The sequence below is a fragment of the Electrophorus electricus genome, chromosome 7 (genome assembly GCF_041902795.1).
Source record: "Electrophorus electricus isolate QZ-2024a chromosome 7, ASM4190279v1, whole genome shotgun sequence".
In the NCBI taxonomy this organism is placed as follows: domain Eukaryota; kingdom Metazoa; phylum Chordata; class Actinopteri; order Gymnotiformes; family Gymnotidae; genus Electrophorus; species Electrophorus electricus.
In genome coordinates this window covers 9,564,101-9,583,468 of record NC_137503.1, presented here as the reverse complement: position 1 = coordinate 9,583,468, position 19,368 = coordinate 9,564,101, and the positions used below count along the sequence as shown (strand labels likewise).

The window sequence follows — 19,368 nt, the reverse complement described above, 5'->3', positions numbered from 1 at the left end:
TACAATTTTATGCACTGTTACGGAGACTGTAAACAGGCGATAGTTAGAGAGTGAATGTGGTTTGCGCAGGTGCAATGCGTGAGGCCCGGTGTGCAAAAGATATGTTCTTGATAGCTTCTTGGTAGCATGAATAATGCCATCATGTAGCAGATTCGTTTTCGTTTATCTTATTGGTTCATTCACTATTTGAGCTAAAGGACGCTACAGCAGGGGGCATGGGGGACATTGCCGGACGAAGATAGCATGTGGACAAACAGGTAATACACTCCGACATGAACGTCCAGTGGTTTGGGGTTTTACAATTTTGGCACGCGCCTCTTCGACAGTTTCCGTTACATGTCGTCACTGACAGAGTAGTGATTATATCACCGTTACTGTCAAATTTGCTTATAAAGCTAAATATTTAACAGATTTACACATTAGTTCAACAATTCCTCATTCATACGCATTATTTCAAATAATATGGATTAAGGATATGTATTAGATATAGATTGTTTCGTGACGACTGCCTTGCCTACGAAGATGTAACATAACCTTTTCTCGGGTATGCAGGTGAGAGGTGACAAGTGTAGCCAAGCTCCAACTGGGCCTCTATAGCATATAATACACTTCTAACACACGCAAGTTCTCCCATTTTTAATAACATTTATTTCCATTTCCAGTTTGTGGTTGCACAGAGACCACTCATTATTGTGAATTTAACTCAGATATCCCTGTTTATCCATCTTGTATGTCGTTTACCTAGCGCACAGTGATATGAAAATTGGATAGCCATCTTCTGTTATCTATAAGCTAATGAAGCTATTGGTGCCAGTAGAGGACGGTGGAGAGAGACTGGGTCAGACTGGATATGACTAAGTCTCATTCTGCAGGTCTATGTTCCACTGAGGATCAGAGGCTACATGCAAGCTCCTAAGCTTTTTAGGGCTGTCCAACCTGGCCAGAGGGATAAAGGGGATGGAGAACAGAAGAATGTCCTGTGTTGAGCTCAGACAGTGGTGAGGGAGGTATGTCCAGACCGCCAGCTGTTAAGGGCGCACACACACACACACACACACACACACACACACACACAACTCCACAGTTTACAGAGGCTATAACTGATATGTGCAAAGGAGTCTTGTTTTGTATAAGTAATACGGCTCACACCCGAACATGGCATTGGACTATAGGTGTGAGATCAAATGCGTTAGAAAGGAAGCAGACACTGTTTGTACTTGAGTTACTAGCTTAATTAGGGGTTTAAAAGTTTGTGTGTTTCTCATTGTCTACAGCTTTTTTTTTTGTCTAGAGTTTTTAATATTGACATTAAAATTCTATGTGGAAAAATAGAGAGGTCATCAACAACAAGAAAGCCAGCTATAGTTGCAGCTAGTAATGTGTGAGTTTTGAAAACCTGCTTTAAACAAGACTGTCAAGCTGAGTATGAACTCGTGTTTGGTTGTTGGTAGCTCCGGAGGGTAGGATGCAGCGCAGTATCCTGAACCTCCTGGCCTTCAACCCAGAGCGGTTACGCACGGCCAAGGCCCTAGTGGAGAAGGCCGTTAAGGTGAAGGCAGCAAGTGAACTTTTGCAACTTGCGACCACTCCCAGCACATGTCTGCTTTTGGAGTTAAACCTGCCAATTTCTTCTCTCCCTCTTCCTTCCTTCTCCATCCAGGGTCCGTACCATGTGCTGCGTGCAGCTCTGAGAGCCAGAGGATGGGTTGAACGATGTCTGTTTAGTTCGTCGGAATAGTGAGGATGAGGACGATGGTAATGATGGGGATGAAAGTGGCAATGATAACGATGATGATAATGGCAATTTTGTGTTTACAAATGATTATGAGACAAGCTCAAGTGTGTGAAATCAACTATTTATTCTGCAATAAATTCAGTGATTAGTCATAACTTCTCAAAGCTTCATTTCTCATTCTGTGTATTATTTTCTTTCTTGACAGAGGAAGCAGAAGAGGAAGATCCAGATGACATTTATGACCTTATGGTGAGACAGTAGGTAGTGAGTGTGTATATGTGTGTGTGTGTGTGTGTGTGTGTGTGTGTGTGTGTGTGTGTGTGTGTGTGTATTTGCAGGGTATATGTAAGACATAGGTCATTCATTTTATTTATTCAAAACCAGCCTCATCTGCCTCAGAATCACTCTGCACCCTCTCTGATACTTATTTGAGTATTCATTATATATCTGTGTTCAATGTCATTATAGTTTTTTATGTTCTGTTTGTTCTGGTTTTCTCTTCAGTCTCGAATGGTCAGAATGAGATGACATATTTGTTTTGGACAACACGGAGAGATTCCATCAATAATCACAGTCTTAGGAAGGAGCAGATGACCAATCACTATGCAAAGTCTGGAACTTTCAGGACAAAGGTCTGACTGAATAATATGTAATATTTATTGGTTTCATTTACCTCCAGGATACTGTATTTCAGACAAGCCCCTATTTCTTGTAGCCATTTCCCATTATGTGTTTGGTCTGAGGTTCACTTAGAGGAGTTTTCAGGTTCTTCTGGATGCTGTCTCCCCCTTTCTCTCTCACCCCCTCAGCTTCTTTTGGTTGGGTTATGTGTGAACTTAAGTAATCTGCATTGGTTTGATGCAGCTGAACCAAATGCTTTTTCCCCCAAGATGTTACGGGCTCTGGGCTGAGGACGAGAAGAATGCCTTTGTTGGTGAGGTCTCTTTTCCTCTCATCCTGACTCACTTTATACAGTCTCATTTTCTTTTTAGGGCTTTGCTCATAAGGCATAAAACAGACTGCAAATGCTGCCGTTGTATCTTATACTGTATACTGTTGCCAACCTATCACTGCCACCATATTTGTTTTTTCCTTGACTGTTGGTATAGAGGATTCAGGAAAACAGCCTGTACCAGCTTCCTTCAGTATGTAGTGGAGAGAGTTTACAGTGAAACAGATGAGGGTGGGGCAAAAGCATTTTCTGACCAATCACATTCAAGTAAAGCTTACAATATCACAGTAACATTATCTTCTGATTGTTTAGACACATGTCTTCAGGCTGTTTATGTCTATGTAATATTTATCTATTCCTATGGCATGTAGCATACTGTACATTGTGTACTTATTATGACTTATACTGTTGGATTTTGGCAACCCAAATTTTTGAGTTAGTCTGTCTAACGTTTGCGTCAAACCACCCTGAACCAGGTTAAGGTTGGTAACTGGGAAAACCACCTATCATAAAAAATTATGGTTTACAAAAAATAAATTGAATAAATTTCATATATGTATTTGTAAGTGCTGGTACCTCAAACCATTCACTAACAGTAGTTACCTATAGCTATTAGGTACTGGCAATAGAAAATAGAACCCTATCAATTTGAAACCACCAATCATATTTCTCCCTGCAGATCAGAAGAAAGTAAGTGGCAATCTCTGTCAGTGGTACCTTCCAAAATGATTGACAGTGCAATAAAGGTGGGCCAGGACTATTTGGACAGTTTTGACCACAATGATATAGACATAGCCTTGGATTTGACACCCACGCTCAATGACCAGCAGTGGTCAGAGTTCCTTCATAACTACTACTTGGCTGTCCAGTAAGCTCCATATTCTCTTGGTTGTAGCTAAAATGGTCTTACACCAATGTGTTTTATCAATAATTTTGTATTGTATCATTAAATTAATATATGACCAAAAGGTTTATTCAATTTAATCTAAAAATATAACAAAGTTTATTGGGGTCCTCTACCCAAACCAGTCCAGACTTTTATTGGGGTCCTCTACCCAAACCAGTCCAGACTTTTACTCTGTCCCAGCTCCACCCAGATAATTCATGGCAGGATGCTGGTCAGTGTGACTGCCTATCCCAAGTAGTCAAATGTTATAAATCCAGTATGTTGGTGAAAAGCATTTTTGTTCATTGACATCCATTCAAAATTAGCAGATTTTTCTAATGCCCCCTTTTTTTATCATTTATTTGTCTTATTAGGGTAATTCTTATACCAATGATCATATGTTTGGGGTGCTTTAAAGGACAAGCAAAGCACCATAAAAGCAACAGAAAAGTGATTTATAAATTGATTTATAAAGTGACATATAGACAAATCTAAATCCAAAATGATTTAATAAGTGACATATAGACAAATCCAAATCCAAAATGGTTTAAAAAAGTGACATATAGACAAATCCAATGACATATAAAGGCTAATGCTAATACATTTCTTGAGACCCCATGATGCCTGCCAGTAATTACCTAGCAGTGCATGTGTTTAGGGAAATAGAGCACAGCAAAAACATGCACTGACTGGGGCTCCCTGAGGATTGGATTGAAAACCCCTGGATTGAAAACCTTAAAAGATTGCCTATATTCTACAGATTGCTTTTTGCTATGCATGTTTAGTAATGCTGTATGTGTCCCTGTCTCTGTTTATCAGCCATGGAGTACAAATAGAGGACAGTGTTCATTATCTGGAAAGCTGCCAGGCTGTGCTGCGCAGGCTCCAAGAGTTCAGCCCATAGCTGGCCATAGATGTTGTCCAGAACATCTGGATCGTCAAACCTGGAACTAAGTCTCATGGAAGGAGTGAGACTCAGAGTAGTGCTGACTGGTGAAGCAAGAGCAACTGGAGAAGGAACAAAGAAAATAGACCATATCAAACCTAGCAAACTGAAATGATTAACAATATAAAATATGTAATAACCATACAAACAGACCAATCCTCAATTTGTGTTGAAATTGATGTCAAAATTGTGTGCTATGCACATGAGAAGAATATTCTGAAGAATATTCTTCAGAATCAGTGGTATAGTGAAAAATGCTTGTGCTTCTGCTGTGAACATACATTTTCAGGCATCATGTGCATTAAGCGTCTGGATGAGATACTGAGGTTCGTGGACAGTGATCCCACACTAATTAAGCACATCAAGTGGGTGGTACAGAAGTACATAGAACAGCCCTATCTGATCCATGGAACCAAGTTCGACATACAGCAGTAGTTCCTGGTGACTGATTGGAACCCTCCTACTGTGTGGTTCTACAAAAACTGCTACCTACGTTTCTCCACTCAACCTTATTCAGTGGACACACCGGACAGGTATGAACTCAAAAAAGTATGCATTGTTGTCATAATTACTTTGAAATTTTTCTAGCAATTCTTTAATGATTAAAGAAGGGTGAAAAAAAAGTTTTATTAGATGTTTAGTATATACAGACATTTAGCTTAGCAGTGAAATTCTCAAAATGCTTAATGATTGATAGTGGCATTTTGTTATGACTGAGCCCACTATTTTGTTAGTAGAACCTGTTAGCATTTACAACAACACTGCACTGGTTTGTTCTCGCTGCCATACAGTTCAGTACACCTGTGCAGCAACTCCATCCAAAAGCACTTCCATACTTCTCATCCACGCCACACTCTGGTTCCTAAGGACAGCGTGGTCCTGTGACCAGTTTTGTATTTTCCTTGCAAGCCAGGGACAGGGGACCCAGCGGGCAAATGTGGTAGTTCCAGGGATGAAGAAAGCTATAATTCATGCACTGCAGACAGCACAGGATCTAGTGGAATCTAGACATGGGAGCTTTGAACTGTACGGAGCTGACTTCATGTTGGGGCAGAACCTGCGCCCCTGTTTGATTGAGATCAATGCCAGTCCGACTCTGGCACCTTCCATGGCTGTGAAAGCCAGGCTCTGAAAGCCAGGCTGTGTGCAGCTGTGCAGGAAGACACCTTGTGTGTGGTGCTAGACCACAGGCTAGACCGTGGAGCTCACACGGGCCTTTCAGCTCATATACAAGCAGGTGCATGGCTAAAGTATGTATACTGTTTGGAGAAGTTGTCTACTTCCTCTAGATTCCTATATGCTGACTCTTCTATCTCCCTTTCTCTCTGTAGGCTGCTGTTGAAGTTCCACAATATGTATGGGTCAGCCTCCTTATTGAGGGCTCACGTATCAAACAACCCCAGCTCCTGCCTCATAAAACCACCAATCATCCCAAACCTCAGTACACCCAATCAAGACCTATTGCTTCCAGATGACACCTGGCTGCTAAAGAAACTGAAACCACCACGGAGAACCCCAAATCTTTTCCTAAACACTGGATGAAGATGGTAGTTCAGCAGCTGACCTTAAACATAGTGCAAGAAATGTCTGAGTGTGCTTTTCCACTAGTGGAGTCCTGCAAGCTTCACCATTCTCTTTTGGGGGCCGACTCATTGCATGTATCACTCCAAGTAACAGCTGGCTCACTTGATGCAACCTCACGGAGGCCATTACTCATGGGCCATGCAGCTGTGAGGCAAAGACCAGAAAAAGCACACCCTGAAAAACAGGCCCACCATGACCCTGTGCTGCTCATAAGCTACATTAGCTTTTAGGAGCCAAAGAGAGAGCCCACACTGCTAGCACCCAGCAAATGAGTTCCATTCTCTGATGTGCGCTTTCAGCGCTTCTCATGGCACCATCAGAATAGGGCTATCCAGGCTACTGGTGTTGGAAGGATGGCTTATAAGGCCTAAGTTATGGGTTTTAGAGGACTGACACATGTATGTGTTAAGCAGGATACATGCAGCCTGGTTCACTGCAAGGTCTTGTTTTGCACAATGACATAACCACTGTACCTTATAAAACAATATTAAATAATTTGTTCTTGTATTTGTTCATTTACTGCTCCATTCCCCACTCTATTTTTTTCTATATGAAAAATAGAACAAATTATTCGTTACGTTTTTCATCCGCAATGCAAAGCCCAGATAGGTCGATGTTTATCCTAGTGACCTTACCGCACACGTCAGTGATCGATGCCTTGACGTGCACGACTATGCGATACACGAGCGCGCGCATTCTACTCCTCGGTGTGCCAGGAAAAGATGGCAGCGTCCGTGTGCCGATTCGGGGGAGCCGTGAGTCGAGCTTTTGCCAAAGCTCGCAGTGTAAGTAAATTTAATACTGAATTATTTAAACTATTTCTGAATGCTTCGATAGACGTGTCGAGAGCAAACTGATATTCGCCTCTTGCGAAGTCATTTGTCATTCATATGACTTCCGTAGGCCGTGGAATGTTAAAGTTAGCATGTTGCATAGCTAACCTAGCAGGTTTGTATAGCTTGGAAGCGTTAGCTAGTTCTCTGGTTAGTCTTATTTGGAGTGTCAGCACTTCACAGAGTAGTTCTGACTGATTATTTTGTGAACAAGGACCTGCATGGTGATTCTCGTAATGAATGTATTTATGCCTTATACCTCAAAGACAAGCGTTAAGTTTTCGTTCACAAGGTCATTGAGAAGGCCCTGCTATCTGGTAGCATATATCGGTAGCATATGTCTTGGCTAACCTAGTTGATGTAAGCTTTAACACATAGCTAGGTTTGCTAAGATATCTGATGGGTTGTTAAACAGTGAATGCTGCATCGCTAGCTAGCTAACATTGTTTATCAGCTCAGCACCACTCTTGTTTTTCCATCTTATTCATATCTCTGATCAGAAAATTCTGATTTATATCAGTTGTGAATTTGTACAAAACGCAGTTGTCTAGAGTACAGTCTGTAGGACGACGGTCTTGCGAGTCCAGTCTATTTACTGGTTTGTTTTGACTTGCATTATTGTGTTTCTTGATTTGGTTGATATTGAAATGACACCATGCTTTGATATTGAACCCCTCCCCCCGGTCTCCTTAGCCTGTTCTGCTTTCTCTGAGACGGAGTCAGGCAACTGTATCGTATGCTCAAAGCATACTGGGTGCTTCAGAGGCACAGCTCTCCACCTTGGACAATGGACTGAGAATTGCCTCAGAGGAGACTGACCATGCTACATGTACTGTGAGTGAATACATGTATGCCATACCACATTACAGTCAAGAAATTCTCTCAAATCAAGCTCATTGCTTTCCAAGCAAAGCAAACACATTTCTAATGAGGCACCTTTAAAAATGGCATCTCCTGGATCTCCAAGAAAAATAAATAAAGCATTCATTTTATGTTTATCTGAATATAGTTTTTCCACATTTACAACCTGTTTATCCACTAGGTTGGCCTGTGGATCAGTGTAGGTAGTCGATATGAATCCGAGAAGAACAATGGTGCTGGATTCTTCTTGGAGCACTTGGCTTTCAAGGTACAAAATACAATTTCCCTAAAGGTCCTTTCTCATTAGTTTCTAGTGTGCATCCCTCCTCACACTCATTTCCTTTTCTCAATTCCAGGGCACAAAGAAGCACTCTCAGTCTGCTCTTGAGCAGGCAGTGGAGTCGATGGGAGCTCATCTAAGCACATACACTTCTCGTGAGCACACTGCATACTACATGAAGACCCTGGCTAAGGACCTGCCAAAAGGTGTGACCAGCATCCTGATTTGTGTTGTTTCCCTCTAGTGTATTGTTCTGTAATGAATGATACTAATGTGTGCTGTAGTCTACCAGATGCTGATACATAGCTGTAGACAATTCATTAATTATCCTTTGTATAGTGTGCTCTGTGTGCAATATGAACATAATATATAGATTATATAGTTATGCTAATCAGTATATCTTGCTAAATTGGCAAAACACTTGGCTGACCATTTGTTTCTATATGACAGCTTTAAAAATGTGGCCATATTAACAAAAATGTTTGATAATAAATGTTAATGTAATTTGTTTTAGTGGTCATGAAGTCTTTCATCAGGATTATTTTTCATTAGTTAGGATGCAATGAAGGTTATGTTCAATTTAGGATACTTGTTTTCTTTAGTACCAGGGTTACTTCTAGAAATGTTTAATTTTGAAGCAACAATATTGTACTTGCTATATTGCTTCCTTGTACTGTACTGTATATTTTGTGGTTAAGCCAAGCCCTCTTAGTCCCATACCAGCTGAACTGTACTGTGTGCAGCGGTCGAACTGCTGTCTGAGGTGGTGCAGAGCTCTTCTCTGAGTGAGGCTGAGATTGAGCAGCAAAGAGGTGTGGTGCTCAGAGAGCTGGAGGAGGTGGAGGGCAGTCTGTCAGACGTCTGTCTGGACCTGCTCCACTCCACTGCTTTCCAGGGCACACCACTCAGCCATAGTGTTCTGGGACCCTCTGAAAATGCTAGGTATGCATATGTTTGCATGCACACCAACACTTCAGGTGCATTTTGTCTCAGTGGTATAGTTAATCGCGTGACATTGGAGTTCTGCCTTCCTCTCTACCTTAAGGACTTTTACTCGGCAGCATCTGGTGGAATACATCAACAGCCACTACAAGGCTCCTCGTATGGTTCTGGCTGCTGCTGGAGGTACTGCCTATACCTCCTCCTATTACTGCTAAGCATTATATGGGCCTCCCTTTAACTGAAGAGGCTCTGGCAGGAGGCTGTAAGACGGAGAGTGTTCAATCTGTGCGTTACCCTGGTATAGGTGTGAACCATGCAGACCTAGTTGGTTTGGCTAAGCAGTACTTCAGTGGTGTTTCGTTTGAGTATCAGGGTGATGCTGTGCCTGTGCTGCATCCCTGCCGCTTCACTGGCAGTGAGGTAAGAGAAGCACGCATGTGTGAGACACACACACACACACACACACCCTTTTGCACCAACTGTGAGATGTTGAACTCTCTGCTGTACTTTGGATCTGATTGGTGTGTCCAAATCTGATGCAATTTGATCAGATTCGATACCGTGATGATGCCATGCCACTGGCACATGTTGCTATTGCTGTAGAGGGAGCAGGGGCTGCCAATCCAGATGTCGTGCCCCTCATGGTTGCTAATGCCATCATCGGCAGCTATGACCTCACATTTGGAGGTGGCATGGTTAGTTGTTTATTATTTGTATAATTATGGTATTACTTAATGCGTTATAGTGGAATGTTAATGAAATATTAATGAAAGTGACTGTGTTGGTGTGTGTATGTGTAGAACCTGAGCAGTCCCTTAGCACGCCGGGCTGCAGAGTTAAGCTTGTGCAACAGCTACGAGGCTTTCCATACTACCTACAGTGACACGGGACTGATGGGCATCTATTTCGTCACAGACAAACACAAGATCGAGGACATGATGCACTGGGCTCAAAATGCATGGTCAGTTAGTCCCAGAGTTTGCAACTACAGTTTTTCATTCTGGATCAGATATGGACTTTTAGTAGGAGAGCCCAGCTATTTTGGAGGTCTATAAATTTTGTTTTCCCGTGGTAACGGTTAAAGTGGATGTTTATCAAATTATTTCAACTAAAGTCCTTTTTTTGTTGTTTTTTCCCTTAAAGGATGAATGTGTGCACCACAGTGACAGAGAGTGATGTGGCCAGAGGAAAGAATGCCCTGAAGGCCAGTTTAATAGGACAACTGAACGGTGAGAGAGATTCTTGTACACAAAATTAAACCTAAATGCATACATATTCCATCACTAAAATCAGTCATATGTTGTTACTTGTATGTGGTTAAACAAGTTTTTTTTTGTACTCTAAACAAAATAGTACTTCTCACTCACATTCCCACACTTTCTCTTCATATTGCTCTCTCTCTCTCTCTCTCTCTCTCTCTGTGTGTGTGTGTGTGTGTGTGTGTGTGTGTGTGTGTGTGTGTGTGTGTGTGTGTGTGTGTGTGTGTGTGTGTGTGTGTGTTTAGGTACCACACCAATCTGTGATGACATTGGCAGACACATTCTCAACTATGGCCGCCGTATCCCATTAGCTGAGTGGGATGCCAGGATTGATGTGAGTTCCACCCTTCTGACACTAACATATGAACTAGTCCAGGATTGATGTGAGCTCCACCCTTCGGACACTAACCCATGAACAGCTGTTGCATTTTTATGAATCCACATTACGTGTGACCTTGTTCATTGGTACTTTTGTTACAATGTAACTGGAAACCTAAGTGTTGCTAAGTGCTCTTCCCTTTATATAAAAGAGCTATTTTTTATGGTTATAGTTGTTTGGTTTCTTCTAATATATTTTACCTGGTAGTGTGTGTTTTAAAATAGTTTTTCTTTCTTTCAGGCTGTAACCCCCAAGGTGTTGCGTGATGTTTGCATCAAATACATCTATGACAAATGTCCTGCCGTGTCTGCTGTTGGTGAGTTAATTGTTATCGTTTCTGTGTTCATATTGCCAACAACTGCATGAATGAATGTGAAGAGATTTCCTCCTGATAATTGTTCTCTTGTTGTGTGACTTGTACTCTCTCTCATCTTCAGGTCCAATTGAACAGCTTCCAGACTACAACCGAATGCGCAGTGCCATGTACTGGCTTCGGTTCTAAATGTTCATTTAATTTGTCTGATGTCCACTCATCTCTCCCTCACACACTGATCACTCAGCTTCGTTTATACTCTTCTCCGCTCACTGGTTTGTTTCCTCTTCCTAAGGTCCCTGTTCCTCAAAGTTTCCCCTCATTTCTGCTCTGAAAATGGTAACTCCATCCTTTCTGTTACTATCTTAGCTTAGTTCGTTTCTATGGTGTTCATGGGGGATAGTGTCAAGTGATTAGCAGGTTTGCGGAAATACGTAAATATGAAACTAATGAGCTGTTGATTCTTAATAAAGATGGTTAAACTGCAACAGTGACAACAACAGCCTCATATTTGTGATGAAGAATTTCCATTTAGAAATTCTCATGAAAGCAGGAAGGTAGGTGAAGATGGAGAACATTTCAAATGAGCAGGTACAGGGAAATCACTTCAGAGTCCAACATGTCACGTGGAGCAGAACTATTTATGAAGTGGTGTGTTTTGTTTCTGTCCACTGTTGTATATAACAGAAGCTCTCATGCCAATAAAATGCTGAAAACTCAAGCTCTGTAGAACCATAACTCTGTTTGATAATTCATGTGAAACCGTAACACCTTAAGAAGAATGAAAGAGTAATATGACCGTTATAGAACATAATTAACAGTCCAGTGTTAATGCTGGGGGAAATCGAGTTGTTAGCTGCAGTCGCAAGGGTGCTCCTCCAGGGATATGGTTGTTCTTGTTTTGCGACATAATTTAAACAAATGGGTAGGAGTGTTAATTGGCCGTCTTTGTTTTTGCAGTGACCAGTGTACCTTCGTAGCTGATACTTTTAATACTGGGTTCATGTTTTGTGTGTGCAAGATACTCTGCTCTTTTACAAGTTCTTTAGTAATGTGGTTTTCTTGCTATTAAATGTGAGGGAGCTATGTGGCTCTATGCAGCTACTTATTTATATAAAGCCTCCATTACCTTCAATCACATCATTATTATTATTATTTATTATTATTATTTCTAACATTTGTTAAAATGATGTAGGTGCAGTTAGTGTGCATTCAGTTTAGTTCAAATTTCACAATAAGTGTCACAAAGCACTTACAAAAATCATCTATGTTAGAGAATTCAGGCCCCTAATCAAACCAAGGTGCAGCGTGCACTTTGCATTCACAGCTAACTAAGGACTGGAAATGTCATGTTTATTGACAAACACTATGCTGCTACTTTTACAACCTCTACATATGTACTTATTCATAACACTAAAACTAAGACATTAGCAGCAGATCCTTCAAGTCCTGTAAGTTGAAAGGTGGAGACGCCATTGCTTGGAGTTGTTTTTCTAGTACATCCCACAGGTCGGACTGAGATCTGGTGAATATGGAGGCCAAGTCAATACCTCAACTGATATTCTTCAAACCATTCCTGAACAAAATCATTACCCTGCTCAAAGAGATCACTGCCATTAGGGAATGCCATTGAGGGGTCTGCTACTATGTTTAGGTAGGTGGTACATGTCAAAGTAGCATCTACATAAATGCCAAGACCTACACTGCTTCATGGGCCAGCTCTGATGGTCACATGTTCATTGTAGTAGCTTTTGGCAGTGGACAGGGGTTATCAAGGACACACTGACTCGTTTGTGGCTATGGATGACCATACACGGAAAGCTTTGATATAACCGTGTTTTCTGACACCTTTCTATCATAGCCAGAATTAAAACTTTAAGCGATTTGTGACACTGAAATTCTTTTGTGTGATTGGACCTCCATTCCACACATGCATCAGTGAGCCTTGGGCCTGTCGCAGTTCACCGGTTGTCCAAGGACCTCTTTTGGTAGGCATTTACCACTGCACACTCAGAACACCCAACAAGACCTGCCATTTCAGAGATATTCTGAGGCAGTCATCTAGCCATCATGATTTATCCCTTGTCAAAGCTGCCCAGATACTTATGGCTGCCTATTTTCCTGCTTCCAACATCAACATCAACTTGAAGGACTGACTGTTCACTTGCTGCCTAATATATCCCACCCCTTGACAGGTGCCACTGCAACAAGATAATCAATGTTATTCACTTCACCTGTCAGTGATTTTAATGTAATGTCAGTGTATATATAGATTTTTTAAGTACATATAGTTAAAAAATCTCCAGTTACTACTTGTGTAATGTCTGTGACAGGGTTCTAGCTCAATAGTATACTTAGATTCTGTATAAATAGAATGTACATGCAAGGAGCCCGTGGAGGCAGCAAAGCCCATCTGTAAGTCTCTTTGGACAAGAGTGCCTGCTCAATGCTACAAATGTACATTAAAATCTATACTGCATAGTATATAGATATCTTTAATATATTGCATAGTATTTTGCATCATATTTCTTCTTGCTGAAACTTGCAATTCGCAATAAATAAACCAGTTCCGTAACCTTATGTCGTATCTGCACCAAAACAACAAAAAAAAAACAAAGACTTATTGTATACTGAATTTAATTTTGTAGGCTATATTGAATTTCACAGACAGCTGATGAACTGTTAGGAAAAAGTCCCTGTGCTAACATTCTACAAGAGAAAGAGACTTGTGCTTGACTAAAAAAGAAATCTGTCTGTTCCAACTGCAGTATATTATACTGAGATGCAGCAGAGGCACCCACTGCCTTGAGCAGGAATCATTTGCCATATATAATTTATTACAAAATTGATGTAGCATCATTAATCTCTGATGTCATGCAGTGCATATGACATTGTAAAAGATGGTGAAATGATGAGGAGTCACTGTGAATCACTGTGATTTTGAACTGGCCTTTGGGTCTAAAGGATTAAACCTTTCTTATGTAACTGCAGTTCATCATTACTGTTACATCATTACTGCAGAGCTGCACTGTCCCCATCACAGCCACATACAGCACCAGACCATCACTATATATCACTGTCTCCTCTTTCAATTCAAAAGCTATTGCTTTTCCAAAAAAGAAACCCCTATAGTTCAGGGGTTTACATTTGAGTAATCTGTATAAACACGTAAATTATTTTCAATTAATTATGCCCTGTGCATATTTAGCATGATGGTAGTACATAGAGGTGTGATACTGGAAAAGAGAGAATTCATAACAGTGTATGCCTGCTGAGAAGGGAAAATATTGCAAATTTTGTTTCTAAATAAAGCCTTTATTATTGAAGTGTCAGTGGAAACTGACAACATGCCAATACAGAGAAAATATCACACTGTGGGTTGGTGGTTAATACGTTTGCCTCTGAGTTTTGAGTTTTGGGTTCAAGTCCCTGTCTGGGTTGAGTTTCCATGTTCTCCCTGTCTCTGTGTGGGTTTCATGGAGGTTAGGTTGATTGGATACTCTAAATTGTCTTGTATTAATATGAATTCTGTATGTATATAGATATGTATAGCTACAAGAATGTATGTGTATATATGTTTGGTGCTCTACCTCCTCCCTCTTCCTGTCCCCAGGGGGTTGTGGAGTATGCTGTGTGCACATTGCTTGCTAACTCTCACTGGTGTGTGTGATTTGATTATAAAAAAGCTGATTTCTGTCTATAAAGTGTCCTTGCTTTTGAGAATGATGCTATATAAATATGACTAATAATATCAAAACAGTAAATACAGGTGTTTTTATGCACACACCTTTCTTTGTGACTAGCAGCATCAGAAATAATTATGCTTATAATGAAGAAAAGTGGTTGTAAATGTATCTGGCTGATAGTATGAATGGCTCATATTTGTATTTAATTGTGACTTGCTGAAAATCTGACCAAAACTGATTAGGTTTTGCATTAAGTCTAAAGCAACACATTTATCCATGCAGTTATCTGTTTTACATTTTAAATCAGTATTCTTGGCTTCAAGCTTCTACAGAGCTAAAACATGCAACATATTTTTATTTGCCTGTGAATAACCAAGAAACATTTTTATAACATTAACTGTATTATTGCAACCTACTTTTTGTGTTGAACTTTATAATGTTACGCATTGTCCCAGGAATGTTGCCATGTCAGTAATGCTGTGACAGCTCACCGTGTGCCTTCTCTGGAGGTGAAGCTGTGCTTTGTCCTAAGGGTGTGAATATTGCAGTGTGAATCTTGCAATGATGTCTTGCAGCCAGAAACGTGAAGAACTGGGCAACACTAGGCTGAGCATTTCATTATTCAGAAGAAGATAATGTTTTGATGTCTGTTGCTGGAAGAGACTGGAGGAGATTGGAGGAGACCAGAGAGGACTTAATACTGTCTCTATTCCAGTTCTTTGGCCTAATTTAGTGCTTCTGTTATTTGTTCCTCAATTTCATGCAGTAACTTACCCTCTCCAGCTCCTTTTCTTCAGCCCTCAAATAAAAAATACATACATTTTTTGTCACCTGACCTGTAAACGGATTGATAGGTCATATTAGCTTTGCACCATGGTTTTCACTGTCAAGTGACAGTAGGATTTTATTCACCCATAATGCATTTGCATAATGTGGACAAGTGGAAGGTTAAGTGTGCCATTTTTGTGAGTCTTGGAAACTTCTTAGGTCCAGACTGCAGGACTTCACAGCCAACCTTCTCAAAGCATGACCAGTGTGACGGTCCATAAATAGGATATCCAGCTTCTTCCAGAGGACACAGTTTTGTAATCAACTCATTTCTGTACTGTCCATTAAAAAAGAGATTCACCATATCATATACAGTACAGTATGTCATATTTAAAGCAAACTGCAGAAACCTGAAAGTAAACAAGGAAAAAATCTGAAGGAAATGACTTACTTTTACTTTTACTCACTTTTACTTACAGTTACTTTTAAGTACTTGTCAGGGATTGTGGGCTATGGCTACAACATTCTGTTGCTACCTTTGCTTGGCTGCACTGAAAGAAAATGGTCCATACTTAAAAGCAGTAATCTCAAGGTATGCCTGGAGGTTCTCTAGGGAGCTCAAACTGAGAAGTTGGAGAAAGCTTTTAGAGTCAGAACACAAAATTTAAAGCATCATTAGAGTTGCTGTTCTAACATTGCTTCTGACTTATGAAAGCATGCCTGCAGCAGTGAGCAGCAAGGGCAACAGTGTGTAATTGGGAGGACTCTCCGCAACAGGTACTGGCACTGGTAGAATAAAAAAGGAAACTTATGCTGATACAGTAGGAACACACGTTTCAGTCTGTTAACAGACTGAACAGGAAAAGGGAACAAAAGGAAAACCTGAAGTAAATGCTACCAGGAGGCCATGCCATCACCTTTACTTTGCTCAAATGACGTCAGTCCTGGCTGTGAGGTGAAGTGCATCTTCTGAAGAACAAGAACACAATGCATTCACTTTCAAACCCAATATAGTGGCAAAAAAAAATGCTTTTTACCAATGACGTTGAATGTTTATGCTGAATATACGAGTGCCGGTTGGGGACATGCAGGTGATGCGAGTCACTAAGCACGCTTTCTCTTATTTTTCTCTCTGCTGATACACAAGCTTAAGGATTGACACTACATCCATCAGTCTCATAAACAGTCTTTCAAAAATAGCCCTTGAATAGGCCTGCGCCAAGACGGAGACGTCAGTAGGTGTTTATGTGCTACGAGGACGCTACAGATTTGGGTAACTAGTCAAGGGTGCCGCTTAAAGAAGGAGAGAGGGCAGCTTGCCCCTTTCATTAAAGCCTAGCTAAGAAACAATGTGGAATATCTCTAATCACTCAGATATGTATTTTTAGACAAACAATGAGACGGAGATGAGGGAGGGGGAAATGAACGGAGGGAGAAGAGCATGAAAAGGAGAGATAGAGCAGATAAATGGGGGGGTGAAAGGGGGCGAGGCGGCGGTGAGCGGAAAGACGTAGGCAGAGAGAGAGAGAGAATAAGGCTGGGAGTAGGGGCACTGAAGAAGGGTGAAGAACTCCACATGAATGCTTGTCTTTTCGTGCGAGAGGTCCAGCTCTGGCTAGTCGATAAGCAGGAGGGGGTGACCAGTACTGACACGAAACCCGAGGTTCAGCAGAGCAAAGTAAAGGTGAACAAAGTGTGAGGAAAAACCCCTACACTGCATCACACAAGAACGAGGAAAGGGGAAGGAGAGTTCACGGTGTGTTGAAGCCGTCCTGGTAAGACCCTGCAAGTACTAGATATGTGATGTGCTGCTGCAGTTATCTGAGTAGATAATTACTAACTTTGCAGAAGTTAATGGACTTTTTGACACACTATTTTTTTGCTCAAGAACACCAACATTTGATTATGCAATTATGCAATGCTCGTTTTCATATTATGCTATTTTTTAGTCATTATCTTCTGGGATCCATTATTCAAGCTTAACCAAAGAAAAGAAAAACACCGTTTCAATAAGCTCAAAACAAGTAAATTTGGGTACTTGATACAATGTAATTCCATGCAAAAAGTACTATAGCATTCTGTTTGTCACCCATTCATCTGTAGATATTGGCTGTTTGTGAAAAGGCAGCAGGGTCATTTGATTGTTCCATTCCGAAAAGGTTTGTTTGAGTTTTTTCTCCTCCTACCTGTGATCTTTTCTCCATTTCCCATGACCCCTGTGTCTTTTCATCTCTCCTCTGACTTCAGTGAAAGTGTGTGGGACTGCCCTGGTGAGAGGTGACCATGCGTGGGATGGGCCTGTGTCTGTACCTGCTGCTACTCTTCCCCTCCACTTTTCTCTGTCAGCTAACAGAGAATAAGGAGGACTCGATGACCGTCAATGTTTTAAGCCGTATGGGAGTCTTCAGCTCTCTACTCCCGCCAGAATACAGCCACGATCTTCGGCAAAAGCGAGTTTCGCGGCCTGCGTCCTCAACTCCTAAAAGGGCGCCCCAGGGTACGCGCTTTGCGCTTTCTCTTGATGTCCCCACCAGTATTTTAAGCATTCTGATAGATCTGGCCAAGAACCACGACATGCGGGCCAAGGCCGCAGCCAACGCAGAGTTAATGGCTCGTATTGGCAAGCGGAAATAGACAAGAGATTCGTGTGGACTTCAGTCAGGGTATCAGTGAGTCCAGATGCAGAAGCAATGAAAAGTGGTCATATGCAGTGAACAGTTCACAAATAATATTACCTAAACGTGTCGTGACCAATTTGTTTCAGTTTTGTTTATCGAATTGCTCTTAATCTGTGCCGAATGACTGTAGAACCCTGACTACAGAGGGTGGGGGAGAAGTGTCACCGAGTCATTTTTAATTGTTTGTTAGCCTAGCATATTATGTAGCCAAGAAAAGAACACCAGCAGAAATACAAATTAGGGTCTGTTATTTAGATCTATTAGCTCGTTTGTCTGTATACTTGTATAATAAATTACAATAATTTGACTCAGTTTGTGTCTGCTCGACCTTATGACGCTCGTACGGTTTTTAATTACAGAGATGATGCATTGATTGAAAGTCGGAATGAATGTGTGAGATTGTGTGCTGGTGTGTGACGGATAAGAGGACAATGGGGTGGAGGAGGGGCGGATATTGTCTCCAGTGGTAAGATATGTATGGTACTGCAAAAGATCACTATTAATTGAACTCATAAATATGTTGGTTCAAAAATAGTGAATTTAATGAAGGGTGATTCAGAAATGACAAATGTGCGCATGAGTGGATGCTTCTGCAAGCATATGTTGGAAGTAGTGTAACAGAATATAAATAATTTTTTTTTCATTTTTAAAAATGAATATACTAAAAATTTAAATTAAAAAAAGGTACTTCCATAGTATCATCTGCCACACCGCCCACTAAGACTAACAACCCTCTAACACTGCATGTAATCATAGCTACTCACTAATGTGCATCATACAAATGCCTATTTCAACTGTATTATAGATATGCATAAATAAATTAAAGATGAGTCACAGGTCCCTTGGTTACATAGCCTTGACAATGTGTCAGTTACACTTGCCGGTCGCTCGCCAGCCCCGCGGTGGATCCTCAACTCGTGCGTTACAAAGCTTTACAACACAGCAGCCAATCTCCGGACATTCTCAAGTTTAACAGGCAGTGACACAGAGTCGTCTTGAAAATCATTAAAAATGGAAAATATTTTATTTACTAAAAGTTGAAAAGTGAGTAAAAGTTAGTGAAAGCAGAAGTTGTTAAGGGAACTGAAAACATAAACCTAACCGCAAATGTAACGTATTTGCCGCCTATATTTTAGCCAACCTCGACCATAATCCGTAGTCTGCATCTCCATGTCCTGAGTTTCCAGGAGCTGAAGCATTTTCCTTCACCACATGGTGTCATTAGCTGGACTGCAGCTGAAACAGATGTTTCACCTTGTTAAAATC

The 19,368-nt window shown here is 41.0% G+C and overlaps 1 protein-coding gene, 1 long non-coding RNA gene and 1 pseudogene across 3 annotated transcripts; all 3 read left to right on the top strand.

Moving 5' to 3' along the window:
- The first annotated feature begins 875 nt into the window (after nucleotides 1–875).
- On the top strand, nucleotides 876–6,561 carry LOC113569239 (tubulin monoglycylase TTLL3-like; annotated as a pseudogene). The gene is made up of 12 exons (XR_014124695.1): nucleotides 876–1,007; nucleotides 1,452–1,549; nucleotides 1,661–1,764; nucleotides 1,917–2,005; nucleotides 2,254–2,367; nucleotides 2,545–2,669; nucleotides 2,847–2,918; nucleotides 3,372–3,550; nucleotides 4,334–4,541; nucleotides 4,809–5,052; nucleotides 5,311–5,756; nucleotides 5,851–6,561. The product of XR_014124695.1 is annotated as a tubulin monoglycylase TTLL3-like (transcript).
- Nucleotides 6,562–6,770: 209 nt separating this feature from the next.
- On the top strand, nucleotides 6,771–11,691 carry uqcrc1 (ubiquinol-cytochrome c reductase core protein 1). Its single transcript, XM_026997630.3, has 13 exons — nucleotides 6,771–6,888; nucleotides 7,630–7,770; nucleotides 7,979–8,065; nucleotides 8,154–8,283; nucleotides 8,821–9,019; nucleotides 9,123–9,202; nucleotides 9,324–9,439; nucleotides 9,571–9,714; nucleotides 9,820–9,980; nucleotides 10,163–10,248; nucleotides 10,524–10,612; nucleotides 10,898–10,973; nucleotides 11,095–11,691. Exons 1-13 carry the CDS (start codon nucleotides 6,826–6,828, stop codon nucleotides 11,157–11,159), a joined length of 1,437 nt encoding a protein of 478 aa, XP_026853431.2. The 5' UTR covers nucleotides 6,771–6,825; the 3' UTR covers nucleotides 11,160–11,691.
- Nucleotides 11,692–16,802: 5,111 nt separating this feature from the next.
- LOC118241073 (uncharacterized) lies at nucleotides 16,803–17,697 on the top strand. Its single transcript, XR_004775837.2, has 3 exons — nucleotides 16,803–17,199; nucleotides 17,528–17,583; nucleotides 17,672–17,697. It is a non-coding gene; the product is annotated as an uncharacterized LOC118241073 (long non-coding RNA).
- The last annotated feature ends 1,671 nt before the right edge of the window (nucleotides 17,698–19,368 follow it).